The following is a 26,963-nucleotide window of genomic DNA, read 5'->3' as shown; positions in this document are numbered from 1 at the left end:
ATCAAATTCACTATGTGGCATAGGGTAGGTAAGATGACTAGTAAGGTGGAAGTGCTTGACTTTAGGAAGGCTAACTTCAGTGTGCTAAGGAGTCTAGTCAGTGATGCACTGCAGGATAAGAGTATTGGCAAGATGGGAGTCCAGGAAGGGTGGTTGTTTCTAAAGGAAGCAATCCTTCGGGTACAGAAGGAGACTATTTCAGTATAAGGGAAAAGGGGGAAAGGAGCCAAAAAACTTCCTTGGATAAGCAGGGAAATCCAGGGGAGTCTAATGGAAAAAAAGAAGGCATATAGGCGGTGGAAGCAGGGGGAAGCTACCAAGAAGAGGTATACCTACTTGGCCCGCACTTGCAGGAAGGCAGTTAGAAAGGCCAAAGCAAGTACAGAGCTGAGGCTGGCAACACAAATTAAAGACAACAAAAAATCTTTTTTTAGGTATGTAGGGAGTAAAAGGAAGGTGCAGGGCAACATAGGACCCCTACTGAACAAGGAGGAGCAATTAGTGACAGAGAGGGGGGACAAGGCTAAGCTATTCAATGCATTTTTTTTAAGCCTCAGTGTTTCTGAACAGGGGTCAAGATAAGTCTCCTAATGGGTTCTTTGATGGCATCCGAGGGACACCAGACTACAAACTGTTGACACTGACTTGGTGCAGAGTCACTTGGATGGCCTGGATGTGTTCAAGTCAGCAGGCCCGGATGAGCTGCATCCAAGGGTACTGAAGGAATTGGCTGGTGTCATAGCAGAACCACTGGCACGGCTGTTTGAGTGCTCATGGCACTCAGGTCAGGCTCCAGAGGACTGGAAAAGGGCCAATATGGTCCCTATTTTCAAGAAGGGGAGGAAGGAGGATCCGAGTAATTATAGGCCAGTCAGTCTCACTTCCATCCTTGGAAAGGTCTTTGAAAAAAATAATGAAGGATCATATTTGTGGAAGCCCATCGGGAAAAATAATGCAGAAGGGAAACCAGCATGGATTTGTAGCAGGTAGAACATGCCTGACCAATCTGGTTTCATTTTATGACAGGGTCACAAAATGCTTACATGTAGGAGTAGATGTGGATGTCATTTTATTGGACTTTATCAAGGCCTTCAATATGGTATCTCATCCCATTCTCATAAATAAATTAAGAGGCTGTGACATAGATGTTTACATGGTCCAGTGGTTGGCAAATTGGCTTAGCCATCATAGCCAGAGTGGTAGTAGACGGGTCAGAATTGACCTAGAAGGATGTGAGTAATGGAGTGGAGTCCCGCAGGGTTTGGTCTTTGGATCTGTACTCTTCGATATCTTCATCAGTGACTTGGATGTGGGTATGAAGTGTACTCTGTCCAAGTTTGTGGATGATACTAAATTGTGGGGTGAAGTGCATGCTCTGGAGGGTAGGGAACAATTGCAGGCAGACTTGGACAGGTTAGAAAAGTGGGCAGTACACAATAGGATGCAGTACAACAAGGACAAGTGCAGAGTGCTACACCTAGGGTGCAAAAATATCCAGCACACCTACTGGCTAGGAAGTGACCCTCTCAGCAGCACAGAAGTGGAAAGGGATCTCGGAGTCATAGTGGACTCCAAGATGAACATGAGTCATCTGTGTGATGAAATCATCAGCAAACCTATCCACACTTTATCATGCATCAGCAGATGCATGACAAATAGATCCAAGGAGGTGATACTTTCCCTCTATGCAGCATTGGTCAGACCGCAGTTGGAGTACTGCATCCAGTTTTGGGTGCCGCACTTCAAGAAGGATGTTGATAGACTCAAGAGGGTCCAGAGGCGGGCAACTCATATGGTTAGGGGCTTATAGGACAAGCTCTATGAGGAGAGACTGAGGGACCTGGACCTCTTCAGCCTCCAGAAGAGAAGGCTGAGAGGTGATCTTGTGGCCACCTACAAATTCATTAGGGGGACACAGCAAGGAATAGGAGATGCTCTGTTCACCAGGGCACCTCTTGGCATAACAAGGAACAATGGTCACAAACTTACAGAGAGCAGATTTAGGCTAGATATCAGGGAAAAAACTTCTTCATGGTAAGGGTGGCCAAAATTTGAAATGTGTTTCCAAGGGAGATGGTGCTCTCCCCTACTTTGAGGGTCTTTAAGAGAAGGCTGGATAGGCATCTGGCACTCTTTCCTGTGTAGGCAGCGTGTCAGACTCGATCTGGTGAGGTCCCTTCTGACCCTAGCATTTATGAATCTATGAAGCACAGGATGAAATTCAGTATGCACAAATGCACACTATCACACCTACCTAGGAAAAATCAAGTGCACAAATACAACATGTGGACAAACTGGACATAAGTCAACAATACTGTGAAAAAACAAAATGCCATACATTCATACTGGAATGCATTAACAGAAGGATTGTATGCAAGGCACATTAGATAATCCTTCCACTCTACTCCGCTCTGGTATGGCCTCAAATAGAGTGCTTCGTCCAACTGGAGAGGGAAACTTTGTCCAGAGAACAGCAACCAAAATGATGAGAGGTCAGAGGTCTACAGAATATGACTTGTGAAAAAAGACTAAAAGGACCAGACTTTTTGCTTGGGCCAGAGAAGACTGAGTGGAGACATGATACTAGTCTTCAAAAGTCTTCAAATATTTAAATAGTTCTCACAAAGAAGAAGATTATTACTGTTCTCCTTTATCACTAGGCAAAGGATAGGTAAGGGGTTTAAATTAAACAAGAGAGGTTAGATAGCAGGGAATTTTTTCTAACTGTGGGAGAATTGAGCACTAAAGAATATTTGAAAATGTTTATACACTTTTTGGCAAATCCTACAGTCACCCAGAAAGGTAAAAACCTAATGTGGTTCTTCTGCAAAAAATATCCCCAGTTTCCAGCTTCAGGATTATAGTTTCTCTTCTTCCCGCTCTGAGTAATGCACAACATTTTTGACGGCACCTCTTTTTTGGTATTATCACACAGATGAGTAAATTTAATTTTGAAAACAGGCCAAAATGTGGCCAATGAATTGGGTCCTCCATAAACCCAAAGGGTCATGATTCATGGAAAAAACAATGGAATGTCCATAAATGCTTATGGATGTCAGATTCTGGCACTCACGTTTTCTAATTAATATCTGAAAAGATACTCTGGATTAATTTAATACCAGAAGAGCTACTCTGGATTAAAATAAGATAGTGGAATCTACAGCGCAGAAGTTTTGTCACTTGCCTAAGATCACAGTGGCATGCTTTTACAGACAAAAACCAAGAATTAAAATTCTAGTTCTACACTAAACATATTTGGTCACATCTTCTCTCTAGCTAGTCTATTCTGGTTCAGGAATGCGCCATCTATCGTACACAAAATGAGGTTCTTATTTTATATGGAGTGCAAGATTTTTTAATAAGACAGTGATTAAGAGCTTTTCATTTTTCCTCAAGGTCTGTGTATACAGGCATCAACAATTCATCTGATGAACGGGGGAAAAAAAAAATTAAATTGCCTTGGCAAATACTGGAGACTAGAACAAACAAACAGGAAAAGCACTGTTAAGCAGGATTGCATTTAGTTTTAGTTTTTTATGTGACTGTTTATTACTGAAGGCTTGAATGCATGCTCTTTTTTAGTATAATCAATGTAGCCATTTGCTATTAGAGGTTTAGTGAGAGAAATCATTTCTTCTGAAGCAATTTTTTAAAATGCCAGATATAATGTAATATGTGTACAAAGTACTGAAGTTTGCAGCTCTCTAATTAATTTGTGATATATTCATATGTTGTTCGTTTCCTATTTTTTCTGCCAACCAATTATACTAGACATCCATCCATAATCAAGCTGCCAGGACCCTCTCAGTTGGGTGGTTACATAAACAGATTTTGTTTTTATTATCTGAAGTCCTTCAACAATTATTTAACAAGTTATTATAGCATAAAACCTCTGAGATGTGCCATTTTGATCTCAATGCTGTCAAGTAGTTTTCTCTCTGAAAAAATATCCTTAAAGAAACATGCATACATGTTGATAACACAAACATTTATAGAAAAACAGTATAGGCTAGTATACCCTCTGAATCAAACTAAGTAGCACCTTTCAGTCAACTGAAATCTGTGGGACAACTCAAAAAGTTAGCAGAGGTATCCTAGCCTAAACCCATGTTGATAAATTTGACTATGTAGTCTAAGATTCTTCACAGAATACAAAACGAAATAAAATTGATACATATGAAGAATATTAAATCTTCCTTTTATAAGCAATTCTGTTTATTCTCAGAACATTTAATAACTGAATATAATAGTTGTTGAAAACAATGAAAACTTGAGACAAGAGTTAGACAGAGAAGCCATCTGGAATTTAAATTAATGTATCTTTGTTCTGGTTAGATGTAATCCATCTAAAAGTTATAATAATTATTTCCCATTTTCTCTGCACTCTTAATAGTTCTCTTAAAAAGATCCCTGAAAAATAGTTGGCTTTGCAATGAATTTAGCTGTTTGAAACATAAAGAATATCATTCAGTGTAAAGCAAAAGTGCATTCAGTAGCATCCTAAATATAAAATATAGAATCAGGCAGTGAGCCTACTCCTGCTGTAGGTCTACCTCAGATTTGCAAAGGAAGAGTTGTATAATTCTATTATTTATATTTATGTCTGCAGTGCTGTGGTAATATGAAGATATATACCTTTTGGGTATTTGTAGACTTAGACTGGTAAAATTCTAGAAAAATTAACATAACTTTATTAGGCAAAGGGTACATTAAAATGCATTTTTTCATAGAATAGCTGCTTTTCTGTGAGTGCTTATCAAATTCTGAGCAGACGTGTTGTTCTCAAAACAAAAACAAATAACTATTTATATGTATTCCACACTAGAGTTAGAGGAAGAAATAATTCCAATAAATGGAGAACCATAAAGTTTTATGTCCCACATTTAATAGCTTTGAATCTGACACACTGCATTGATATGTATAATATTACAGTATGTTTGAATGTCATTGTGTTATGATTCCTTTCTAGTCACCTTGACTTTTATCTGCAGAACCATAAGCATAAGGAACCACATAAAGCAGAGAACATACATTAACCTGCAGGCTGGCAGCACTGATGTTAGTATAATCTTAGTTTTCTGTAAAATGCAACTCAAATATCAATTGCCTTGTTATTTTACCTTATCCTTTTTTTGTTTTTCATCTTGGTATATGGTCCAGTGATCCCCATCATTACTGTACGCAAGTTTATAAGAACCCACAAACTGTACATGACCAAAATCTTTAGCTCCTTGTGTAATTATGCCAGTCAGTTTTGTAGGAACAAGGAGGTCAACCTGTAAAAAGAAAAACAATATAATAGAGCACAGTTAAAATATTTCAAGTTCACAACATGTTTTCATATTTTGCAAAAGAAGATATTCTGGATCGTGTCACATCAGCTCTGAGGTGAAAGAGCATGAGGAGTACTCGGGATAATTCAGGAAAGCCATAAGGTCTGTCAAGAAACCAAGCAATAATTTTGTAAATTAATTTCCAGAACTTCCTCTACCTTTCATTAACTGAAACACACAAATCTCTTTCAAGATTTGAAATATAGCAACTGGAATGGTAAGAACCAACACTTTTCATTCATACAAAAGGGATTTTAAAATAACAGGTGCTTCTCTCCATGCTTCAGTGTTCACATATCTCTACAACTTAAGGCTGAGATTGTCACATACTCACTTGATGTTAATGATATGTACCTTTTCTTTCTTAATTCAACCTACTTCCCTTGGCATGGTCTGGCATTGCTTGTAATTTGTTTTTGGTTGGATTTCTCTTTTAAGAACCCTTTCAATCTAAGATCAGATCCTTAACTAGTATAAATTGGCTCTGCTCCACTGACCTCAACAAAGCTACACTTATTTGCATGAATTGAGGAACTGGCCCAATCATTTTTACACTTTATCTGCTCCTTCTATTCATCAGATACCTGGCACGCTGAGCCTTACCTTTTGCTCTATGTTGACATACTTACATATTTTTCCTCACCCATTCTAACTAGGAAATCCATTTTTCATTGCAAAGGGAGTCACCTGAAAACTGCATGTCATGCCACAGAATTTGATTTCAATTCTTTATCTAAGTGTATCCTGCTTCAAAACAGTGTGGATCCAGTGTGCAGGGTCAGTTTGGCACAGAAGCCCCTGGACACCCCACACACTGGGCAGCATAGGTTTATAGGTTCATAGATGTAGGGTCGGAAGGGACCTAAGCAGATCTTCAAGTCCAACCCCCTGCCCTGGGCAGGAATGAATACTGGGCTTATATGACCCCTGGTAAGTTTAAGCTCATATGACCCCAGCTAGGTAGTTATCAAGCCTCCTTTTAAAGACCCCTGAGGTAGGAGCCAGCACCACTTCCCTTGGAAGCTGGTTTCAGATCCTGGCCACCCTGACTGTGAAGTAGTGCCTCCTGTGCATGATGTTGGCACGTGCCAAGCCAACATCATGCACTGGGCCAGACTGGCTTTAGCCACATGCAGTGCCTGAGACCAGTCTGGTGAGGGTGCTGTGTGCGGCAGGTGTGCAGAACTAGTATCAAGCACCACATGTACCCATGGTCCCACATGCCATGTGCAGTGCACTCTACCTCTGTGCACCATGCTCATATGGCATGCTGCCCCAGCCCGAGACCTAGGGACAGCACCACTGGCCAAATGATAGGGCTCCACAAGGATCTGGCTCATGGACCTTATTTTTTACATAACTAAGTTATAAAAAATATACATGTACAGATTTAATGCAATAATGTAATAGTAATGCAAAGTTCTATTGCCTTTCATAATGTATAAACCTGAGTAAAAACTGAAGGAATTGTATCAACTGACTCTGTATAGGGAAGGAATTGGGATAGGAGGGATACTACCCTATGATGCTGCTCTAGAAACTTGCATGTACGCTGTAATAACTGGGGGTTTTTTTCTCAGTGCTAGAGAGTCAACACAGTTTCATAATTCAATTTGTCTTCATTTTCTTATATTTTATAACTATTATTTATACTTAGTAGTATAGAAGCGCTAATCACGGACCAACACGGACAAAAAGAAACTCTCTGCCCCATAGTGTTTCCTATTAAAAAGTGCAGGCATGCAATGATGATAAGTAGGTAAGATAAGTAAGTTAGAGCTCTAGTTTCACTTGCCCTCTCCCCGTTTTCTCTACAAGAGTAGGCCAGTACTTTATTACTATTGTTTTAAAATATTTCTGCTTTTCTATCATTTCTTCTCCTCTTTTATACACTTTCTTTTCTCTTTCCTTTTCTCCTCCCTTGTCATGCTTTTATTTATTTTACTACTTTTACCGTTTTAAAATGAAGAGAAAAGAAAGAAATATGAAGAAATATGTTTTTCCTCTGCTGTCTGAAGGCAAGGAGATTTGCAATTGTCTTCTAATACCTAGTTCCAGTCTCAGCTCAGCTGCCAAGAAAGTCGTCTTTTCCTGAAGCTGGCAGCCTCATGGAGTTGAAGGAAGAGAATTGTGAAGGGAGGCCAATAGGCTATCTTTGTGAAGGAAGTACAGCTCTTTCACATAGCTCGGGTTGGTTTCATGGAGTATACTAAAACTAAGGCAGTGTTTTGTGGAGAACCAGGGCAGCAAGCAGAGAACTCTTTTACATGATTTCAATGGACGGTCTTACCTTTTAAGCTAAATGGAATTTTTAAGATATTTAAATGCATACACCTAAATATATGGCTTATTTCCAAGTCCACTGAAGTCAGTGCAATCATTGAAGTCAACAATTTGCAGTGTTTGAATACTTTTAAGTGGATCTCTGAGGGAAAGCTTGTGTAATCTATATCAGGACAAAACTGAGACCTTTAAAAGATTTTTGTGAAAAAAACCCCAACCCCAAACACTGCCTGTGAGAAAGCCGTGAGCCTGGTGTTCTGAGCACTCTTCTAAAATAAGACACAGGCTTAACAACGTGCTCTGATGTTCAGACAAGGTTCCTTGGGTGAATTTGATATCTTTTATTAGACCCACCCAAATGGTTGGAGAATAGTTATTAAGCAAGCTTTCGGGTTCAAAAACCCTTCGTGCTCTGATGTTCTGCATTTCAGGTGACTGCTGTAATTATCAGGCTATTCTGGGGTAGAGGTAGTATCTCTTTCCTGATGGAGCTGTTCTACTTGGTATAAGTACATAAATACTCACTGGACCAGAGATGGGGTGAATATGACTGAATCCATAACTCTGTGGTTCGGGAACTCCCCAGGAATATGCTAGACCCATATTAAAGTACCTGATCCAATGCATATTTATTTACTCTTGCAAAGTTGTAAGACCCCCAAGACTGATTTATATTCACCCCAGAGGGCACAAATATAAAATGGCAAATGACTGTCTAAGCAGTACTGCAGGGAAGGAAATGGCAGCTATGGGAATCACAAGATGACTATGAGCAAGCAACAAAATAGTTACAAAACAGGCTAATAGCCTGGTAAGTAGTAACAGTATGTCATATGCAAATCATGGGAAATGATTCTTCCACTTTGTTCAACCTGGTGAGGCCTTATTTGGACTGTGTCCAGTTTTGGATACCACAAAATAAGAAAGCCGTAGACAAAGTGGATCTAGTCTAGAGGAAAGGAACAAAAGTGGACAGAGGTTTTGAAAACAATATAGGTGAAAAACAAAATTGTTATAAAGATGGTGGCAGTGAATTATTCTCTATGACCACAAGGGAAAGGGCAAGAAATAATGGGCCTAAAGTATTAGAGAGATTTAGGCTAAATATTAGAAATAAATTCTAACTATAAGGATGATAAAGAAGTGGAACAGATTACCTAGAGAGGTTGTAAAATGTGTTACTGGAAGTTTCCAAGTGCTGGTTAGGCACACATTTGTCTGGGAGGGGCTGGACAGGAATGATCCTTGATCGAGGGACTAGACTACATTTGAGGTTATTTCCTGAGTCCATGAAGGGTGGGCAGTGCTCTGACCTGTGGATGTTGCAGATAATCTAAAATACTACAAGACTGACACCTGCATGTTACAGATGATCTGAAATACTGCAAGAGACTTGTGGTACAAAATATGGTTGGAGTGTTGTTGTAGCTGTGATGGTCCAGGAAATATGCGGATATTTTGGTAGTATCTTTGATTGGACCAATACAAGCCATTGTCTGATCTGGCATTTAACTTAGCCTGCACCTCCTGTAACTGCTTCTTTTAAAAATCTGAAGAAAGGCACTTTGGTGCCAGTACCTTGACTAACATCTCTCCCAACTATACTGTTGTTTCAGTAGTATGTATCACCAAAAACCCTTGCTTTTCTGTGGTAAAGCATATAGAGCTCAAATCTAAATCTAAAAACACAGTTAATTAAGCTGCATGCATGTTAGTATTCAGCACAAGGAGAGAATATGCTTAGTATTTGGAAAAAGAATGGCAATGGATTTGATCATTTTAGAAATGTTCCCATGCACCAATAGAACATGCATAGTATGAAGAAAGAAAATGCCCACAGCATCACTAGCCAATGGGGAATTTTTCATAGGAGGACAGTGTTGTAGCATAGGATGGACTATTCATCTAAAATAAATTGGGACATTTAGTAATTCTATGTTGGACATAAATGATTTCAGAAACACTGATCATAAAACTGAAAAAGGCTCCTGCCTTAGAAGGTAAATTAAACTCAGGGCTTACAATGTTGAACTAATACTTATTAAGGTAGTACATGAATTAGCTGTGCAGGGAAACAATGAATTGGTAAAATATAATTTATGGTAACAGCAAGAAATAAACTACTCATCCTTGATCTTATTGAAAAGATATGCTCACTGGGAAGGCATGGGATTAAAACATCAGAGGAAGAATTTGAGAAACTTTTCCAGAGGTGAGCGAAATTCTGATCAGAGTATAGAACAGAACTGAAAAAGAACAATTATGCCATGATTCATGTAATCAGAGGCTGCATCCACATGAGCAGGAGCATGTGTTTGCAGTAGCACAAATAGTGTTGCAGTGCACACCCCTGTTCATGTACTTTGCAGCGGGACACATTGTCCTGCTGCTCCATGTGCTGCAGGGTGCGGGGTAGGCTGAGGTGCAGGGAGAGGTTGGCTAGGGTCTAGTAAGTTGGTTGGTTGGGGTTGGCTGGGGTCCAGTAGGCAGCCCCCGTGCTGAGGCACACTGTGCACCAGCCAGCTGAGGAGTGGCACATGGAGAGGGCTGTCCAGGTCTGTGTGCTTCCCTGTCTCCATATGCTGTGGAATCCCTATTTTGAGGCACCCTGGCTGGGTTGCAATGTGCCTTGAGCTGGGGACTTCATGTACCTCAGTGTAGAGGCTTCACAGCAGAGCCTCTGTGCAGAGACAGGGGAGTAGGTGGCTGGGGTTCAGGGTGCTTTGAGATGGGGGCTCTGCAGTGCATGGAGACAGGGGAGCAGGCAGTCCTGGGCTGCCTGCTCCCCTTCTCCACGTTTATCCTGACTCATGGCATTTCAGTGTACTTTGCACCACCTTTTTTATGTTTTCTTTTTTGTCACCAGAAAATCCCGGTAGCAAATTTTGCCCCAGTGCTATAAATTAGCAGTGCAGAGCACAGTTTAATGTACAACATATGCAGTTTGTGGTGCCACAAACCATATGTGCCTGCACATCTAGATCCAGCTACAATGTCTGCCCTCTCCAGAAGTTCAGGAGCTTGTTTTGGTAATCACAGTGTAAGTAGAAGAACCAATTAGTGTGGTCATTGTAGGGAAAGAAAGATTGAACTCTTCACTTAGGCAGACAAGGTTCCTTGGGTGAATTTGATATCTTTTATTAAATTCACCCAAGGAACCTTGTCTGCCTATATCCTTAGACCAACACGGCTACAACCTAAACCCCTGCAACTCTTCACTTATACATTGATTCCAAATGTGTCAGCTGGATTCCAGCAGGTACCCTTGGAAAAGAAAAGTTGATGTTTGTCCACATTCAATACCTTTTCATATCCTGGGGAAATGTTTTTTCCTCAGTTTATCATTTTCACTAAACAATACAACAGATTATTAATGGTATAGAACAGTGTTTCTCAATCCATGGGTCACAAGAATATATGAAAGGGTCGCAAACAAACTTCAGAAACAAACTTTTGATTTTCCTTTAAAGAAGAAAAACTTGGGAAACCACAGCTTTTCCCTTACAGGCTGGCATAGTTCCAGCCTGTGTGGGGCAGCTTGGGCCCCGCTTGTCCGTCCTCTCCCCCCCACCCCAGACCCTATCCCACACACCCTCCTGTGCCCCACACACAGGGGTGCTGGGGCCTGGGGTTGGGGGTCAGAAGTGAGGGGCACTGGGTTTGGACTGGCCAATGTTTGCAAATGGGTCCTGGTACAAAAAGGGTTAAGAACCACTGGTCTAGAAGGCACTAAGGTTTATGTAGATGATGTTGTGACCTGGGGAAAAACAACAGACGATCATTAGAGGAGAGGCTCTAAGTAGCATGGAACCAGGACTTCTGGCCTAAATTTAAACAAATAAGAATGAAAAACTGTGAAATAGGAATATGCATTTTCAGGAGAGAGATTAGCACTGCAAAGAGTGAATAACAGTAAGTTTGAGGCCATCAGTGATGGGCTTGCAACAGAAAAGAACGAAGGGGAACAAAGATTTCTTATAATGCTGACCTATGTTGGGAAATTTATACCTGATCTAGCTGCCCAAAGCAGTGATCTGAAAGCAAGACTATGCAAAGATATCTGGGGGGTATGGGATGGAAATCAATTTGTGAAACTTAAAGGAGTTAATTAAAGAAGCCCCAGTCCCAAGGTACTGGGATAGTAAGTGTAAAGTAAATTATCTGCAGATGCTTTCAGCAAAGATATTGGCATAGCCAGAATTAATGAATTTCCCCACCACCTGTCAACATGAGTGTTGAGGTCTCAAGGGAGACCAGTGGGTCCAAATGATAGTATGGCACATTCGCAGAGACTAAATAAGCAATGATAGTTTAGTTAATAGATTGGTTATAAATATTTGAAATTTCATATTTATGTTAACATTATTAATTGTTACTATGGCTACACTTGGCTGAGAATGGAAGATGTGTGAAGGTGTAACTTTAAGAGGATCCTACATGAGGCATTTGAAACCAGTTATGTTGTCTCTAGACCCATATTATCAACTCGGATCAAAATGAAGGAGACCAGTTGCAGACTCCTTAGTTCTGCATGATTACTGAAAAATGAACCAAGAACGTAGAATTAAGCTTCTAAACCTTTGGGAGCCTAAATGGTCTTGTTTTCAAAAGAGCTATCTGCAGTGGGAGCTGCAGGTTGTTCCACAGGCTAAATATACTTTTAATAGGATTTAGGCACAACATCAATGTGCCATGTCTATCTCTGCAACTTTCTTTCTATTATATAGCCTTGACGTTAAAGTTCTCTTACTATAAGTTTTTGAAAGGAACACTTGTTTTGCTGAAAATTAATGCCTGTTTTGTTAGTTAAAAAAAAAAATCTCATTATTACATAACTCTTTGTAAAACCCTGAAAGATATTTAGATGGATTTCACAAATATTTTATGTGAGTATGGCATTCAGAGTATATCCTACTGAAATTCAGAACAGGAAAAATGCCTCATTAAGATTCAAAGGATTTCAAAGGTAAAATCATAATAAACCTTTATTGTCACACCAATCCAGAGTTAATAAAAATGTAGCAGTAGCAACTGTTTTATGCTTATAGAAGAAATCCAATGGCCTTGTACTCTTGTTCTGGAAAATGATATGGAATCCTGAGAGATGTTTTGGCATATATTTTTGTCAGTTTTTTCTATCAGAATTCTTTCATGACACTAAATAGAAATGATTTCATTAAAATTATACAAATACAAAGTTAATAAGCAAGATTTATAGTAATTTGACACCATGCTGATAGCTGTGCTATCATACATTTCTTCATCTTTTTCTCCACAAAGGGCATATCCCCACATGCAGGGGCATGCGTTTGCCTTGGCACAAACAGCAACACATATTTGTGCCGCTGCTTTGTGCCCCAGAACACACCTCTGCATGCGTGCTTTAGTGTACACTAAATTATCTTGGGTGGGGTAGGAGAGTCTGGGGCAGCACCTGTGCTGGTCCCAGCAGCCTTACCTGGGGTCATGGGGGACTCAAGGGCAGCAGCAACGCTAAGCTGGTCGCACAGAGCCTGGCTGGCAGCCAGAGTTTGGGTCTGGGCGACTAGGTATCGTTTCTGACAGTGCATGCTGCTGCCCTGTATGTCGCACCACAGTTTTTTTGATGTCACCTTTTTGAAGACCAGGATCTCCTGGTGTCAAATTCTGGCACTGTGCTACAAATTAGCAACATAGCGAATGGGTGCATGTATGCCGCATGAGGTTTGCGGCACCTTGAACAGCTCTGAGGCATCAGAAACTGCACAAATGCACTCACCTGGACACACCCAAAACGTTTAAACCCGATTGCTTTTCTATTGAGAGCTACTTCTGTAAGAAAGATTTAGGTTGCTTTCAGATGAGCACGGATGTGTACTATGTAACACCACAGGCCCATCTGTGGTGCCACCCACTGCACATGTAGGAGTTCCCTGCACTGCACGGGGGGCTCTGGCTGCCAACCAGGCTTCCTGCTGCAGGAGCACTGCAGTTGCAGTTTCCTGAGGCCCCCATGGCCCCAGGTAAGGGTGCTTGGACACCACAGTTGCTGGCCCCAGCCTCCCCTATTCTACCTGCAGTAACCTGCCATGCACTGGAGTGCACATGGCATGGCCATTCCCTGGGGACAAGTAGTAGTGGCATCCTGTCCCTGAGGGAACACACGTTCCCACTCATCTGGACATGACCTTAGCGTCTAGGCAAAAATATTAACCTAAGGTAACTGAATGAAAAATAAAAATCAACCCTTCCTGGTGGAAAGGGAAAACAATCTGGTAGTGCATTGCAAATCATAGGTAATCAAACAGATTACCAGAGACCAAAATTGAATTAACATGCCATTGCTGTGTACTTTTCAAGTCTGAATTTTATTAACCGGATCAAAATGTGATATTGACGTTTTTAATGCTTCAAAATTTAGAACCCGGTAGAGGCAATGAGTCCATTACTGATAGGATCGGTAGTTTTTGCAAGAAAAACCATGGATTACAATGTAATACAAAATTCTATAAGCAGCTGATCAAAAAGCAGTTTAACATCTTGTGGGTCAAAGAACTCTTCTGACTACAACTGCTCTCTTAATATATCTGTATTTCACAGCTTGTTTCAGTTGCTAAGATGTTAAAGGCAGTTCACTGTAAGAAATCTGTCTAGAGTAAATTTATTAACAAAAATAAAGCAATGCACGTGAATACTAAAATATTTTTAAATAAAATGCATTTAGTTAGATACCTGACCAACTTAGTGTAAAATTGAATAAGGGTGGAGGAAGTGTTTTTATTTGAGCCATCGTATCTCTACCCTTAACCCAGAATTACTACCAAATATCAGGAAAACCAGTAAGTTTTCAGCAGAGTATCCTGCCCCAGGAATGAAGCTGAAAAACTTTATTTTAAGCCATCCCAGCACTTCATTTCTGGACATGCAACTTTGGCCTGGCTCAGGAAGGGGATGGGCATGGAACTAGGTTTGGAAGGCTCTGTGGCCACATCCCCACAAACTGGTTGTGCTGCACATGCACATGAGATCCCAGTGTCAAGAAAAAATTGTGCCAAAAAAGAAAAGCAGGGTGGCACATGTGGCTTCAGTGAGTGCCACCCCAAAATAGAGCCTGACCAGCCAGAGCCATGCTTTGGCTGCCTGCCAGGCTGTCCATCTGGATCGCTGCTGTTGCAGCCCCAGAATGCTGCCAGGCCCTCTAGTAAGGCTGCTGGGGTCAGCTCAGATGCTGGCTTCAATCTCTCCTACTCCACTTGGGGCAATTTGTTGCATGCTCTGCAGGGGCATGCCTGGGGACTACTAGCAGCAGCACAAATATGTGCTGCTGCTAGTTGTCCCTGAGGAAACACACATTCCTGCTCATGAAGACAGAGCCTGTGGCTGTGTTCAGGCGAGCGTGGCCGTACAGTACGTGGCGCCACAGACACATCTGCCGCACCACATACTGCACATTCAGCTTTTTTCCATGCTGCAAGGAAAAAGTGCAGGGTTTTTTTTTTAACCCCTGGATATCCAGGGGTCAAAAAACCTGCACAAAAAAATTAAGTGGAGCGGTGCATGTGGGGGCAGCTTAAAACTAGAGGCTGGCCAGCCGGAGCTGTACTCCAGCTGCTGGCCAGGCTCCGGGTTGCAGGATCGCTGCTGCTGAAGTCCCAGAGGGTCCCTAGACCCCAGGTAAGTCTGCTGGGATCAGCACAGTGATGGCACCACTCTTCCCTACCTCACCTGGGATAACCTGCTATGGCACAGGCACCTGGGATAACCTGCGTGGCACAGGCATTCCCCGGGAACAACCAGCAGCAACACACAGCGTCTCGTTGCTAGTTGTCCCTGGGGAATCATACAGCCACGTTTGTGTGGACGTGGACTCTGAGTCCTAAAATTGTAACCTGTAACCCCTTCAATTTCCAGATCCAATTTTCCTGTTTTTATTAAAATCCCTCCTATACTATGCTATTATTTTGTGTGTGTTGTTCCTTTGCTGAGATTTATTTTATTTACCTTATTGTGCCCTGTGTACTGGGCTTTACATTTCTTGTCAGCTTAAAGGGCAGCATCCTAATGTAGCTAGTACAATGACATTACTTTGAGTAGAGTCTCCCGGTACCAAGAATGAAAAAAATAATAATAATCAAGAAATAGCTCACACAAGAGGAGAGATTAGCACACCAAATGTTGGTCATAGTAAACACAATGAGAGAGAAAGGGACAGAGATTCAAATCACACCTCAGGAGAAGGGCTACATATGAAATCAGATTAGATTACGTATTTCATACAGGAGTCATTGCTCTCAGAAGTATCTCCGATGATTACAGTGTAGTTGCACCTGTGAGTCTGGCCCCATCAGGAATACATTCTCACACAGGGCTTGATGTATTCTTAATGGAACCATTGATAACGGTACAATTAAAGCCATACTAAATATCTGTAGGACTGCTGTGCCCAAGTATATGGACTGCTTATGCAACTTGCCTACCCATATTCATATGGGAGGCTGGAAGTTCTCATCAGAAAGGGGAATTTCCACTGACATAGAACTACCTGTCTCATAGCCTTCAGCATAAGGGAAGCAGACTGCATCTTGAGAAAAGGCTAGGGAGATGGTGGATTTATTTCTGTGATGACCAGTTCCCTGCTATAGATCTTTATATCTGCACTGTCCACAACATGAAAGAGCTGGAAATATGCTGTACTTATTTATACCTTGACTGAGTGGTCCTGAGTGATTCCCTGTGGCCTACATGTTCAAGCAGTTGATATAGTGGAAAATGGGGCCTAATAAAATATAGCTACAGTAAAAAGCAACACAACTGGCGGACTGCTAAATTTGTGCCAAGATCAGTTCTTAAAGCCTGAATCTTACCAGTCTAAGCTGGTTTCCAACTGTCAGCCTGAAAACCCCCCTCATATTAAAAATAAAAATGACTAGCAAATAATCTATAAGGCTAAAAGTAATTACTTTTATACATTTGAGAGGATAAAACACTACTGAAAATACAATTTCTATGACCAGCGGCTGCACAAATTGAGGAACTCCTTCTTGCAAGTATATTTAATAAATTAAGTAAATATACATCCATTTTACTTAAAATAATGACATTTCAAAGTTATAAAAGAAAGCCTCATTTATAAGAATGTTCTGAGGAAAGAGCCATTGCCTTCTTTTGGCAGTTTGACAGGAGGAAACCATTGCAGAGTATTCTATCATTTGCAAAATAGGCTTTTCACTGACTTATTTTTTAATGGGCATTATATATTGTAATACATGTAGAAGGAAAAATTGAGTATGGATGCACCATTTAAGGGAAGCAAATTAACTAAAAAATTCCTAGTGTGTGCCTAATTTTAAGCAATGATAGTTCTACTGAAGTCAAAAGAATTAGCATACATTCTAAAAATTATACACGTGCTTAAGTACTTTCTGGAACACAGATATATTTTAGGCATACATTTGGGTGGAAGGAATGAAGGCATCAGATACTCCTATAATGATAAGGAGAAGGCTTCTCTTTATTCTTAGAAATTCCTTTTATTTTTCAAAAATATTCAGACCCTTAACATTATATAAAAAATAAGTCTGTATTTTTTAACAGCTGTCATCCCTGATGCAAAACTTATCAATACAAACCTTATTTTGTTCTCTACCCTGCTTAGAAAGTGCTATTCCTTTGTATCAGTTACTGAATATATAAAATAAATAAATAATAATAATTGCACACCAAAAAGTATTTCTACGACTTTAGTTGACTGTATAAGTAAAACTTCTCCAACAGTCTTTAGCCCATATATAAAATCAATGAGAGCTTTAAACCTTCACTTTGTCTTGAAAACTGTACATAAACTTGAAGGATTACTTTAAACTGCTTTGTCCTATAACTTATGTGACTGCCAACTTGTTTGAACTCTCCTCAGTTCACGCATCTTTCTAAAGCTGCGATACAAAACTATGCATTGTATTTTCTATTAAGATAAAACATCTCAGAAATAGCATCCTTAGCACTTCTGCTATGGCCTCAAACTTGTGACCTCTGGGCTGCACCTTAGTGTTTGCACTACCCTGGAGAGAAGCAAAATAACCTTGGTTATAGGTACTAAAATTCAGGACTTTCTCTTGCTATGGGAGTGCCATGTCTACTAGGATACAGAATCCTTTTTTTATTCTCCCTATACACAAGCAGGGAGGCTGCTCTGATGTGCTGTAATTACAACATGTTGGCGCAAACTTGATTAATCAAGTCTGCCGGAGCGTGGTAAATACCGTGCTCCAGCAGCCTCCCGTAACTTGTGTATCAGCATCCTCATGCTTCAAAATGGTGGTGGGGGCACTTTATCTAAAGCTTGTTCAATGAGCTTTAGATAAAGTGCCCCCACTGCCATTTGAAGCATGGGGACACTGATACATGAGATACTCCAGACACTTTAATTAGGGCAAGCTTTGCTCTTATTAAAGTGCTTTCCCATCACTCCTGAAGTACGTGTATAAATGCCCTAGTTTTCATTTTTGCCTGTACAGTGGAAGAGTTTAAAAAGAATGAGTGGTTGAGGGCCTCTACCACCTGAATTAGTTGGTAGCTGTAGTTTAAGACAATCTTCTGGGAAGTAGGAAATGTGGTTTTGAATCCTGTCAGGATGAGGTACGTCTCCCACTTGCCAGGTGAGTGCTCTTATCATACATGGTACAAGAAAAAAAAGATAAGCACCATCATCATAATTTTTTAGATTACTTCAGTGGTATTGATGTGAATTAAACATGCTTGAAGCTTACCCAAGAGAGTAAATCAAGGGTTTGGGCACCTCCCAGTACCAATATGGATTGTAGCAGAACTTAGGCAGCAGTTAGATACTAAAGCTTGAACTGGGTAGCTTCTGAGCATCCACAGAATCTCTAGGATAGAAATGTAAGGGACTGTGCATTCCAAAATAGACATGCTTAAAATTAATACCTTAATATAATATATATTATATTAAGGACTATTCAGTGGCATTAATATATTCAGGACTTCAGTGGCAAATGAAGTTAAAGCATTTTTGTATTATCTAGTGAAATACCAATTTATGATACACGTGTATTTCCTATATAAGGATTTTTTAACATGTCTCATTGCTAACCTTTGCTTAATTTGCTTTACTAAATCCTCTAATATGAAATGCAAAAAATCATGACTTTCCAATTTGGTGTTTCAAAGGCACCAGAGGTATGGACAGAGTTTGGTACTCACCTCTCTCCAGGAAGCCAATGTGGCTTATACTACAAAGTCATACAGGTACTTTTGCAAAGCCCACCCACAATGTACAGAAGAAAAGTGTCTTTCTACTGGCCTTGCAAGAATCATGTCTTCAATGGGAAGGATTCCCAAACTCAGGAAGCACTAAGATGATCTCAGCAGATGATGTATGTTACTAGCTAGTATGCTGATTTATGAAGAAAGGTTCAAAAGGGAATTGAGTATTTTAAGGAGATAGTTACTGGATTATAGAAGTGTTATTCTTTTTACTAACCGTCAATTAATCTTATTCACGTGTAAAAATATTTTCAGTCTATATCTTGGGTGATCATGATACTTTAAACAATGGTAGTTTCTTCATTGTTTAGGAATGTTCATAGCTTATCAGTATTTTGTGATGTCTCTTATCAAGAGATGTAAATATAGATTATATGATTATCACTGATGTAACAAGCTTAGCCATCTTGTGGAATTTAGAAGTAGTTTTAGAGCTGCATGAGGACATTTCAAGAGTTGACCAACTCTTTTCATACCAGTAGGTGTCATAACAGTCAATGAGAAGTTTTCTGGAGAAAGTCAAGAGAAACTACAGCATAAAGTGCTTTAGTCATTAAAAAGAAAAAGTCGTTAACATATGTTCTTTAGGCGAACATGGTAATTTACAATAGTGCTACATAAAGCTACATTGTTGTCAGCTTTTGTATTTTAAAACTATGGCAATAACTTATTGTGAAGCATACCACAGCCAATTCAAAGGAAAAATAGAATTGAAAGGTAGATTAATTTTTACAAATCACCAGTGCTGGAAAATAAGGCAGCATGGTAGACTTGTTTCCCAATTCATATACAAATTTTCTATATAGGTGGGCAGCCTTTTCTTAAAATTAACTGCTGCTCAACTCAAAAGTCCTACTGAGCCCCATAGTTTCTGTATTTACTAAATTCTGTGCCTGAAGATATATTTGACTATTGTCACACACTGTTTTAGAGAATTTCAGGCTACAAAGTTGATAGAGCAGCAGTGCAATGTGCAAAACATTTGACTGAGAAAACATGGAATACAAGCAAAGGAAATATGATCTGTAGAGCATACTTCCCATGTAATCATTTTTTCCCCATTCACACTGAGGTGCAGGAAGGTGGATTAAAATTCTGTTCCTACCTTTTGCAGTTGTGCACAGTTTTGACCTGAAATCAGTGAAAATCTAGGTGGTTTAAAATTAGCTTTGCTTAGAGGATTTAGGATTGTTGCATTTCAAAACTCAAAACTAAACTCCATGGTGCAGACTTCCTTGAATTAAAAGTCCCAAAGAAGGTTTGGCAAATCCTCCCCTCCAGCCCCTCCAAAAAATGGAATAACTAAGCTTTCTGCGCTGCTCTCTTCAGAATGACAGTTATGTGATCTGGAGTACTAAAGAATGTTTAATACAAATATTTAGATCAGATATTGCACTAAGATCCAGGCACACACAATGTTTTTGGATTTTAAAGGGAAAAAAGCTTTTATGTTGATCCATTAAATAAGCTCACTACTTACCTGGTCTGTTTGTCTCAGATGACTAATACAGCTACACATATATTCTGCACATAAATAAGTCTTTATAATTTATTGCTATCCATGCCATAGATCAAGAAGTAAACTAAAGTTTGCACATCAGATACTGCAGGACAACTGATAATTAACGTAACTACTGAACTGTTGAAGTACTAACAGAAACCTGTCTTGAAGCAAAGTTAAATCTTCCTGGAAGATAAGTGATGGTTAGGCTGAAAGATCCTCCTCTTATTTACAAGCTCTCAGTGTATGACTCATCTTTTCATAGTAAATGCAGACAAGACAGCACCATCCAACCATTCTTTTTAGGAATGACTTTGCCCATCTGTCAGCCGAGATTATTATGCATAACCTGTTTCAACAGCTATGCTGCTATAGCTATAAACTAAAAATGACAAAATCTTGTTAACAGACCTTGAAAACAACAATAAGCTTTACAAAACCCCTTGCCAAAATGAAAGAACAAGCTTTTGTTTTCAATGATAACCCATTAATGACCAATACAATTAAAGAAAGAAAATTGGTGCAATACAGTTAAGGGTTCATCTTCAGTAATACCTTAGTCCTTTTTAGTAAGAAAAATTGAGTTCCAGATTTACAAAAGAAGCGGAGTTTCTTCTTCAATTTAGGTTAAATGGCTTGACACTTCTAAAGCAGTATTCTCATAATGAATTGGCATGAATAAAATTAAAAGGCCTATTAATCCTCTCTTTAGGGAATAAGACAATCACCTATCATTGGTCAGAAAGAGCAGCCCTAAATTCTTAATATTGTATATCAAGGTTTATCTGTAACCACCTATCTGCTAAACAGAGTACATTTTTCTGCCCCACAAACTAGTTGAGATTTCTAAAAAAAATCCCCATTGCATAGTGGAGCCTTTAAACATTTTTCAGCAAGCCTCACAGAAAAACAGAATCCAGCCCCAAAACAATAACTAGCCTCTCTCAGGCTGTGAGAGATCCAGGTTTTTGTCTCTTGTCTGAATCTGGCAGAACAAGGATGATAACTTGTGCCCTGTAGCAGGTGAGGCACCTGGGGCTGCTGTAACGCCTCCTAGGGGTTGCCTCAACCCTCCCTGACTCTTCCCTTGCTTCCCAGGGTCCCACACTGGTTCCTTGTCCGCTACATCTTGTAAAACTTAATGAGGGGAGCTACCCTCAGAGGCTGGTGAGCCTAAGGTGCTCTCTCTTTTTCTGTCTCCGTAACAATTCCTTATGTCCTGCTCACCTTATGGGACAAATCTGCCGCCTCTTTCCACCCCTACAGCTACACCCATACCTCACAGATGGTACTCTGTATACCATTTTCTCCTTTGTAGAGGCCTCAGCCCTTTTGGCTTTAGCCTCTCTTTCCTCTGGCTGCAGACGTCCAGTCCTGGCCCACTGGTCTCTTGGTCTCAGCCCTGTAGGCTCTTTGTGTCTCTTGCCCTGAGCCAGGCCTTAGCTCTCAGTGTGCCTGACCCCAGGCTGGGCTGCCCTCAATGTCTCCTGGCCTTAGTCCTCTGGTCCTTGATCCCAGACTGGGCTGCTTGGCCCTCCAGCCCTTAGTCCTCTGGTCCTTGACCCCAGATCGGGCTGCTTGCCCCTCCAGCCATAAACCTTCTGTAACTACCTATCTGGCAAGTTAGATTAGGCCAGCCATTTTTTTGCCTGATCTAAACTCCCTTAATGTATGTACCGTTCCATACTTAGATTGACCTAACCCTAGTTAGCCTGATCTAAGTATAACATTTGCATGTATCCAAAGTGTTCCATATGTATTCTGGTGATTTCTTTTTTTAGCATATTAAGGAAACATAAGTCTGAAAACAGATTTTCTCTCTCATGTAAAATCCGAATATTTAATTATTTTTGACACAAAATGAGATGAGGATAAAATTTAATTATTTCATGGAATAGAAAGACTAGATATTTCAATTGGGAAACATCAAAATGGTTATACTAAAATATTTATCTTCTATAACATCAAAATACCATGATGCAATATAAAATATAAACAGATTAAGATTAATATAGAAGAATATAGACTATATAAAACTAATATAGAAGTTACCAGAAATGATATAGCAGGAATTGGTTTTCTTGTGAATGATTTACATTTTTTTGGTTAAAAATTATTTAAACAAAACACATTCCTGATGGGAAAATTAAGCCATAATTTTTCCCTCACCCTATTTTATTACTAAGTATTTAGATATTTAGTGGGGAAAGATGATGTTGCTATTGCTGTGGTGTCTAGACATTTGGGTGGAAGACTGTGGAAAGTCACTGCAACAAAACTTTTTTTTTTTTTTTTTTTAAGCTAGCTGTATTGCACTCTGTGCTGAGTCATGAAGCAAGTGGAGATAAGTGAATGACACAGAATGCTGGATGTCTTAGTACCTGGCACTCTAGTGACAGAAATGATCTATTTTGGAACTGCACAGTCTTCACTACCCAAGGTTGACGTATACAACATAGGATATTCCTGGCTAATTCTTATTTATTATTTTTATTTTTCTCCATGTTCTAAGGTTGAGGTATAGGCAGCCAAATATAATTTTCCAGGTGTAAAATCTAATTATTGAAGGTTCCCCTGCAACAGCGGGTAAAAGGGCGGGGGGAAGTGTCAGGTAGCCCCTTTGCCCTGTGATCTCTCCAATTTCTTTCCCCTGAAGCCGGAAACTAACATATAAATTAAGATAGCAAACAACTGAAAGATGTTTGCCCTTATCCATCTCAAACTAAACATTGCTCAATAGGATTAAATAAAAAGAAAAAAAAGCATCAATATGGGCCATGTAGTTTATAGTCATGCTCCACGTTGGCTGCATTTAATCAACCTCATAGATTGTTTCCTTTACTGAGAACATGCTGATTTTAGCAACAGTTCAAAGACAGACAATGCATTTAATTGAGGGGAAAACATCTTTTATACAAGTAAATGTATTAAATACACATACATGCACACACACAGAATGTATTTACTTCTATGCCACATATATGTATTTTTTATATACAAAAAACGCCTCACTGTCATATGCTTAAAGAAAGATGAAGAACACAGACAATGCTTCAAATTTTGCCTTTGCACATATGCCCATCCTATTGAGGTGAACAAGAACTACCTGGCAAAGGCAGAATTTGGTCTATTATAAATCAGGAGAGGTAAGTGAGATAATTACTTTATTAATAAAGTTGCCATTTAACTTTCAAAATTAATTTCTCTTGATTTCTGGGGAAAAATATCTAAGAAATCTTTTTCTGCTCAGGGCAATGCCTTCTTCTTGTAAATCCAGCACATTTTTTTTGCCCCAGTATTCTCTTCTTATAGATATTAATCTTTTAAATGCTTACTTTAGCTCTGCCTCTGCCAGATGGGTCCAGGGCTAGTATATTAAAGCTCAGTGTTTACTCTCTAAGTCTCTACATCTTTATGAAAGCCTTTGCAAAAAAGAAAATTTCTCATTCAACTTAAAGCATTTGTAGGATGTTGCTTCAAATCCTTTCATACTCCAGTGGTTAAAAAAAAATATTAAAGGATGAATTAGGGAAAAAACGAAAACATCTACCAGTAGCATATTAGTAAAGAGGTCTGAATACAATATTCCATATTATAAATCAATGTCTAGTAGAAAGCAAAATATTAAATGGGCTGGCTGTAAGATCTTTGGCTCATCGCTGCAGAAGCCTGTTTAGTAAGTGCAGCTTTCTATCAGCAATTCATGTAAAATATGCTGGTTTGCAGCTTACAACCTTATTTTCTCTATTGACTCCATGTACCCATTTCTCATTTACACTCAGGTCCAAGAGTGACCTGATTTCTAGTTCTTTGCTATGTAGTAAGGGAGAAAATGTATGTCAGTTTCTGTAGTCCAGATCAACCATATAGGTTCCCTGATTTTTAAGCAGATTTCATTGAGTAGCCTAATAAGCACAAAATATTTTCCAAATCAGCTGCCACATCAACTGGTGAAAATGTTTCGTCTGACACAGAGAAATCTTGCTTCAAAGAAACCCATATATCAAGTGAATGTTTACATTTTTACAGGAGCAGCACTTGAAGTGTGTTGTTTTGCAATGATGGATTTTGCAGCAAATCTTTTGGAAATGTTTTTTCCAAGACAAGAAAAAGAGACTGTTTAAGCTGTTGCCAGTAGTCACCGTTTTTCTCTGTCCCCTAAAAAAACCCAATCTTTATTTTTCTAGTAGCATCCCTATAAACAACTAAGGTCATGATCCTGAATGGTATTGAGCATTCCTGCCCCTGAAAGGTACATTTCAATTTAAGTTTGTCTGTTATCCCAGTGATTTTACTGGCACTATTCTTATGCTTAAGGGCATTGCTGGAATAGGTCAGAACACTGCATGTTTCACATCCCTAGTCCACTTCTGTTTTAAATTGAATTGAGGATGCATCACTTAAAAATGCATATACTAAGCATACCATCAACTCAATTCACCATGTGCATGATCTCCTACCATGGTGCATAGGGGCTGTGAGTACATATGAGCTTAACTGCCAAATAGACTAAGCTGTGGAGTACACTCTACACTTGCGATGGTATTAGGCCTCAGGAAACTAATTTATGCTGCCGTACGATAGTACTGTTAGGGGACTGTACTATCCAATGGTGGGGTAATTAACAGTGATTAAATGCATGTGTAGATGCTGACCACAGGCGTAAATTGGCCCCAGTCAGTCCAGCCAGGCAGAGGCCAGACTCCCGTCTACCGCCTAGCCATATGACTCTGCACTTTCAGCATCCTCATGCCCTAACCAGCGCTTCTGCTGCCCAACGCTGTCACCTGGAACCCAGGGCTGACCCTCTGTGCACCTTGCCAGCCTGGGCCTGCTCAAATCACTACTATCCTGGGTGAATGTGTAGATGCTGAGCCTGGGAGTAGTTTACTCTGGTTCAAACTGCTCTGGAGCTTATTGCTTAAAATTAACTGCATGTGTAGATGTACCCAGGTAGAATTTCAATGAGACTATCCATGGTAGTAAGCATGCAATAATAATTTTCATAAAAGCTCAAGCTGAAAAGAACCATTAGATCATCTTGTCTGACCTCCTGTATACCACAGGTTATCCAAATCTGTATAATCTTATGGGATCCTGTAACAAGTCCAAAGACTTTATCTCAAACCAGATTTATCTCAAACCAGTTTCAGCCATTTTCAAACTGGTTTATGTGCACTGAACATCTGTTCTGTTACAGGTTTAACCCAGTTTATGTGCAATGTTTGTCCCTAGCATAGGTGACAGCCGTGCATGGGGCAGTGTCACTGGTTACACTGCTGATGGCGGCTAGACCTGCTGTTGCTTTTTTTGCGCTGCTCCCCTCCCCAGCTTTTCTGGGTCAGTGCCTGTGGCTGGTGGCCTTGGTGTCCCTACCCCTTCCCCCTTATTATGTTTCTGGATAGGAGCTGGCACTGAAAACAGTTTACTGAAGAACATCTTATGCACAATAAGTGTCCCCTACCTTTTAACTCTGTTTAATATCTCACCTGTGCATAGCTCCAGGGTATGGATTTCATACTCATCCTTTAGCTCTGTGATTTCAAAGGGACAGTTAATTGGGGAAGATGCAGTCACAATTTTCCTTAATCCTTCAGACCACAGAGCTTAATTCTTGATTGTTCTGGTGTAGCACTGAACTACAGCAGTATGCCAGCTGGTTTTAAATTTCCTCTGTAGGTAATTTATATTTTGTTATTGGGAGCAGAATCTTCCTCTTTTAAGCTGGCAAGAGATTTTTCAGATCACAGAGACCCCTGACATCATTCTCATCAAAAGATAAAAATATTTTACAGTTATATAGAACTCTGTTACTACTGGGATGGTACAGAACTGTGATAACAGTAAAAGGGGCAGATGGGCCAAAGCCACAGAATCCAATTTCTGCTGGAATAGGTGTGACTGTCTTGATAACAATAGCATGGCAATATTCAGTTCATCATTTCGAAATACTGCAAGCTATTGCTCATCACACTTCCATTGAATTTAGCCAAGATATGAGGCTCATCCACTCCTGAATCAACAGAATCAACATAATTAACAAAGCGTGCATATATTACTTGTCAGAATCCTGAGACTTATCAACATAACTAGGGTATTTGAGCATAGATAATTTTATTGCTTTGGATACTATACAAAGTACAGATGAGAGGTCTAATCTTACAGAGACTTCAGGACATGCTTAATTTTTCCATGTGTAAAACTAAATAGTGTTTATAAGGTTAGGATTGTCATGACCCAAAGGTATGATTTTGTGTGTGCTTCGGCACTAGAATTATCCCTGTGGGATTACAGCTTCAATGCACGGTGGAGTTTTGCTGCACAGAGAACCCGCGTGCAAAGGAGAGAGTTCCCGCCACTTTGCAGCTGTCTTTGCAGGGTGCATTTTCTTTGCAGCACAGAAATGCACGGTGCAAAGAGTTCCCGCTCTTCGAATGCAAATTTGTTTCCTGCTATTGGCTAGTTCTAAATTATTCCCATGTGGCGGCTAGCGATTGGCCTGCTAGCCGTATAAGAGGATGAGCGGTTTCCGCCCAAGCTGGAGAGGACTCCACATCCATCTCGTGGGGACTCTGGGTACGCGG

At 39.9% G+C, this 26,963-nt stretch overlaps 1 protein-coding gene across 2 annotated transcripts in view; it reads right to left on the bottom strand.

Moving 5' to 3' along the window:
• Nucleotides 1-26,963, bottom strand: part of EDIL3 (EGF like repeats and discoidin domains 3) — a 462,626-nt gene that overhangs the window by 18,523 nt on the left and 417,140 nt on the right. For both annotated transcript variants that reach the window (XM_019483064.2, XM_019483071.2), the window contains one exon: nt 5,121-5,276. In XM_019483064.2, coding sequence (XP_019338609.1) covers nt 5,121-5,276 — 156 coding nt within the window. The remainder of the gene's footprint in view (nt 1-5,120; nt 5,277-26,963) is intronic.

This window comes from Alligator mississippiensis, chromosome 3 (assembly GCF_030867095.1).
Source record: "Alligator mississippiensis isolate rAllMis1 chromosome 3, rAllMis1, whole genome shotgun sequence".
Lineage (NCBI taxonomy): Eukaryota > Metazoa > Chordata > Crocodylia > Alligatoridae > Alligator > Alligator mississippiensis.
Note: the sequence above shows the minus strand (reverse complement) of the source record. Positions and strands in the feature narration are given on the sequence as shown.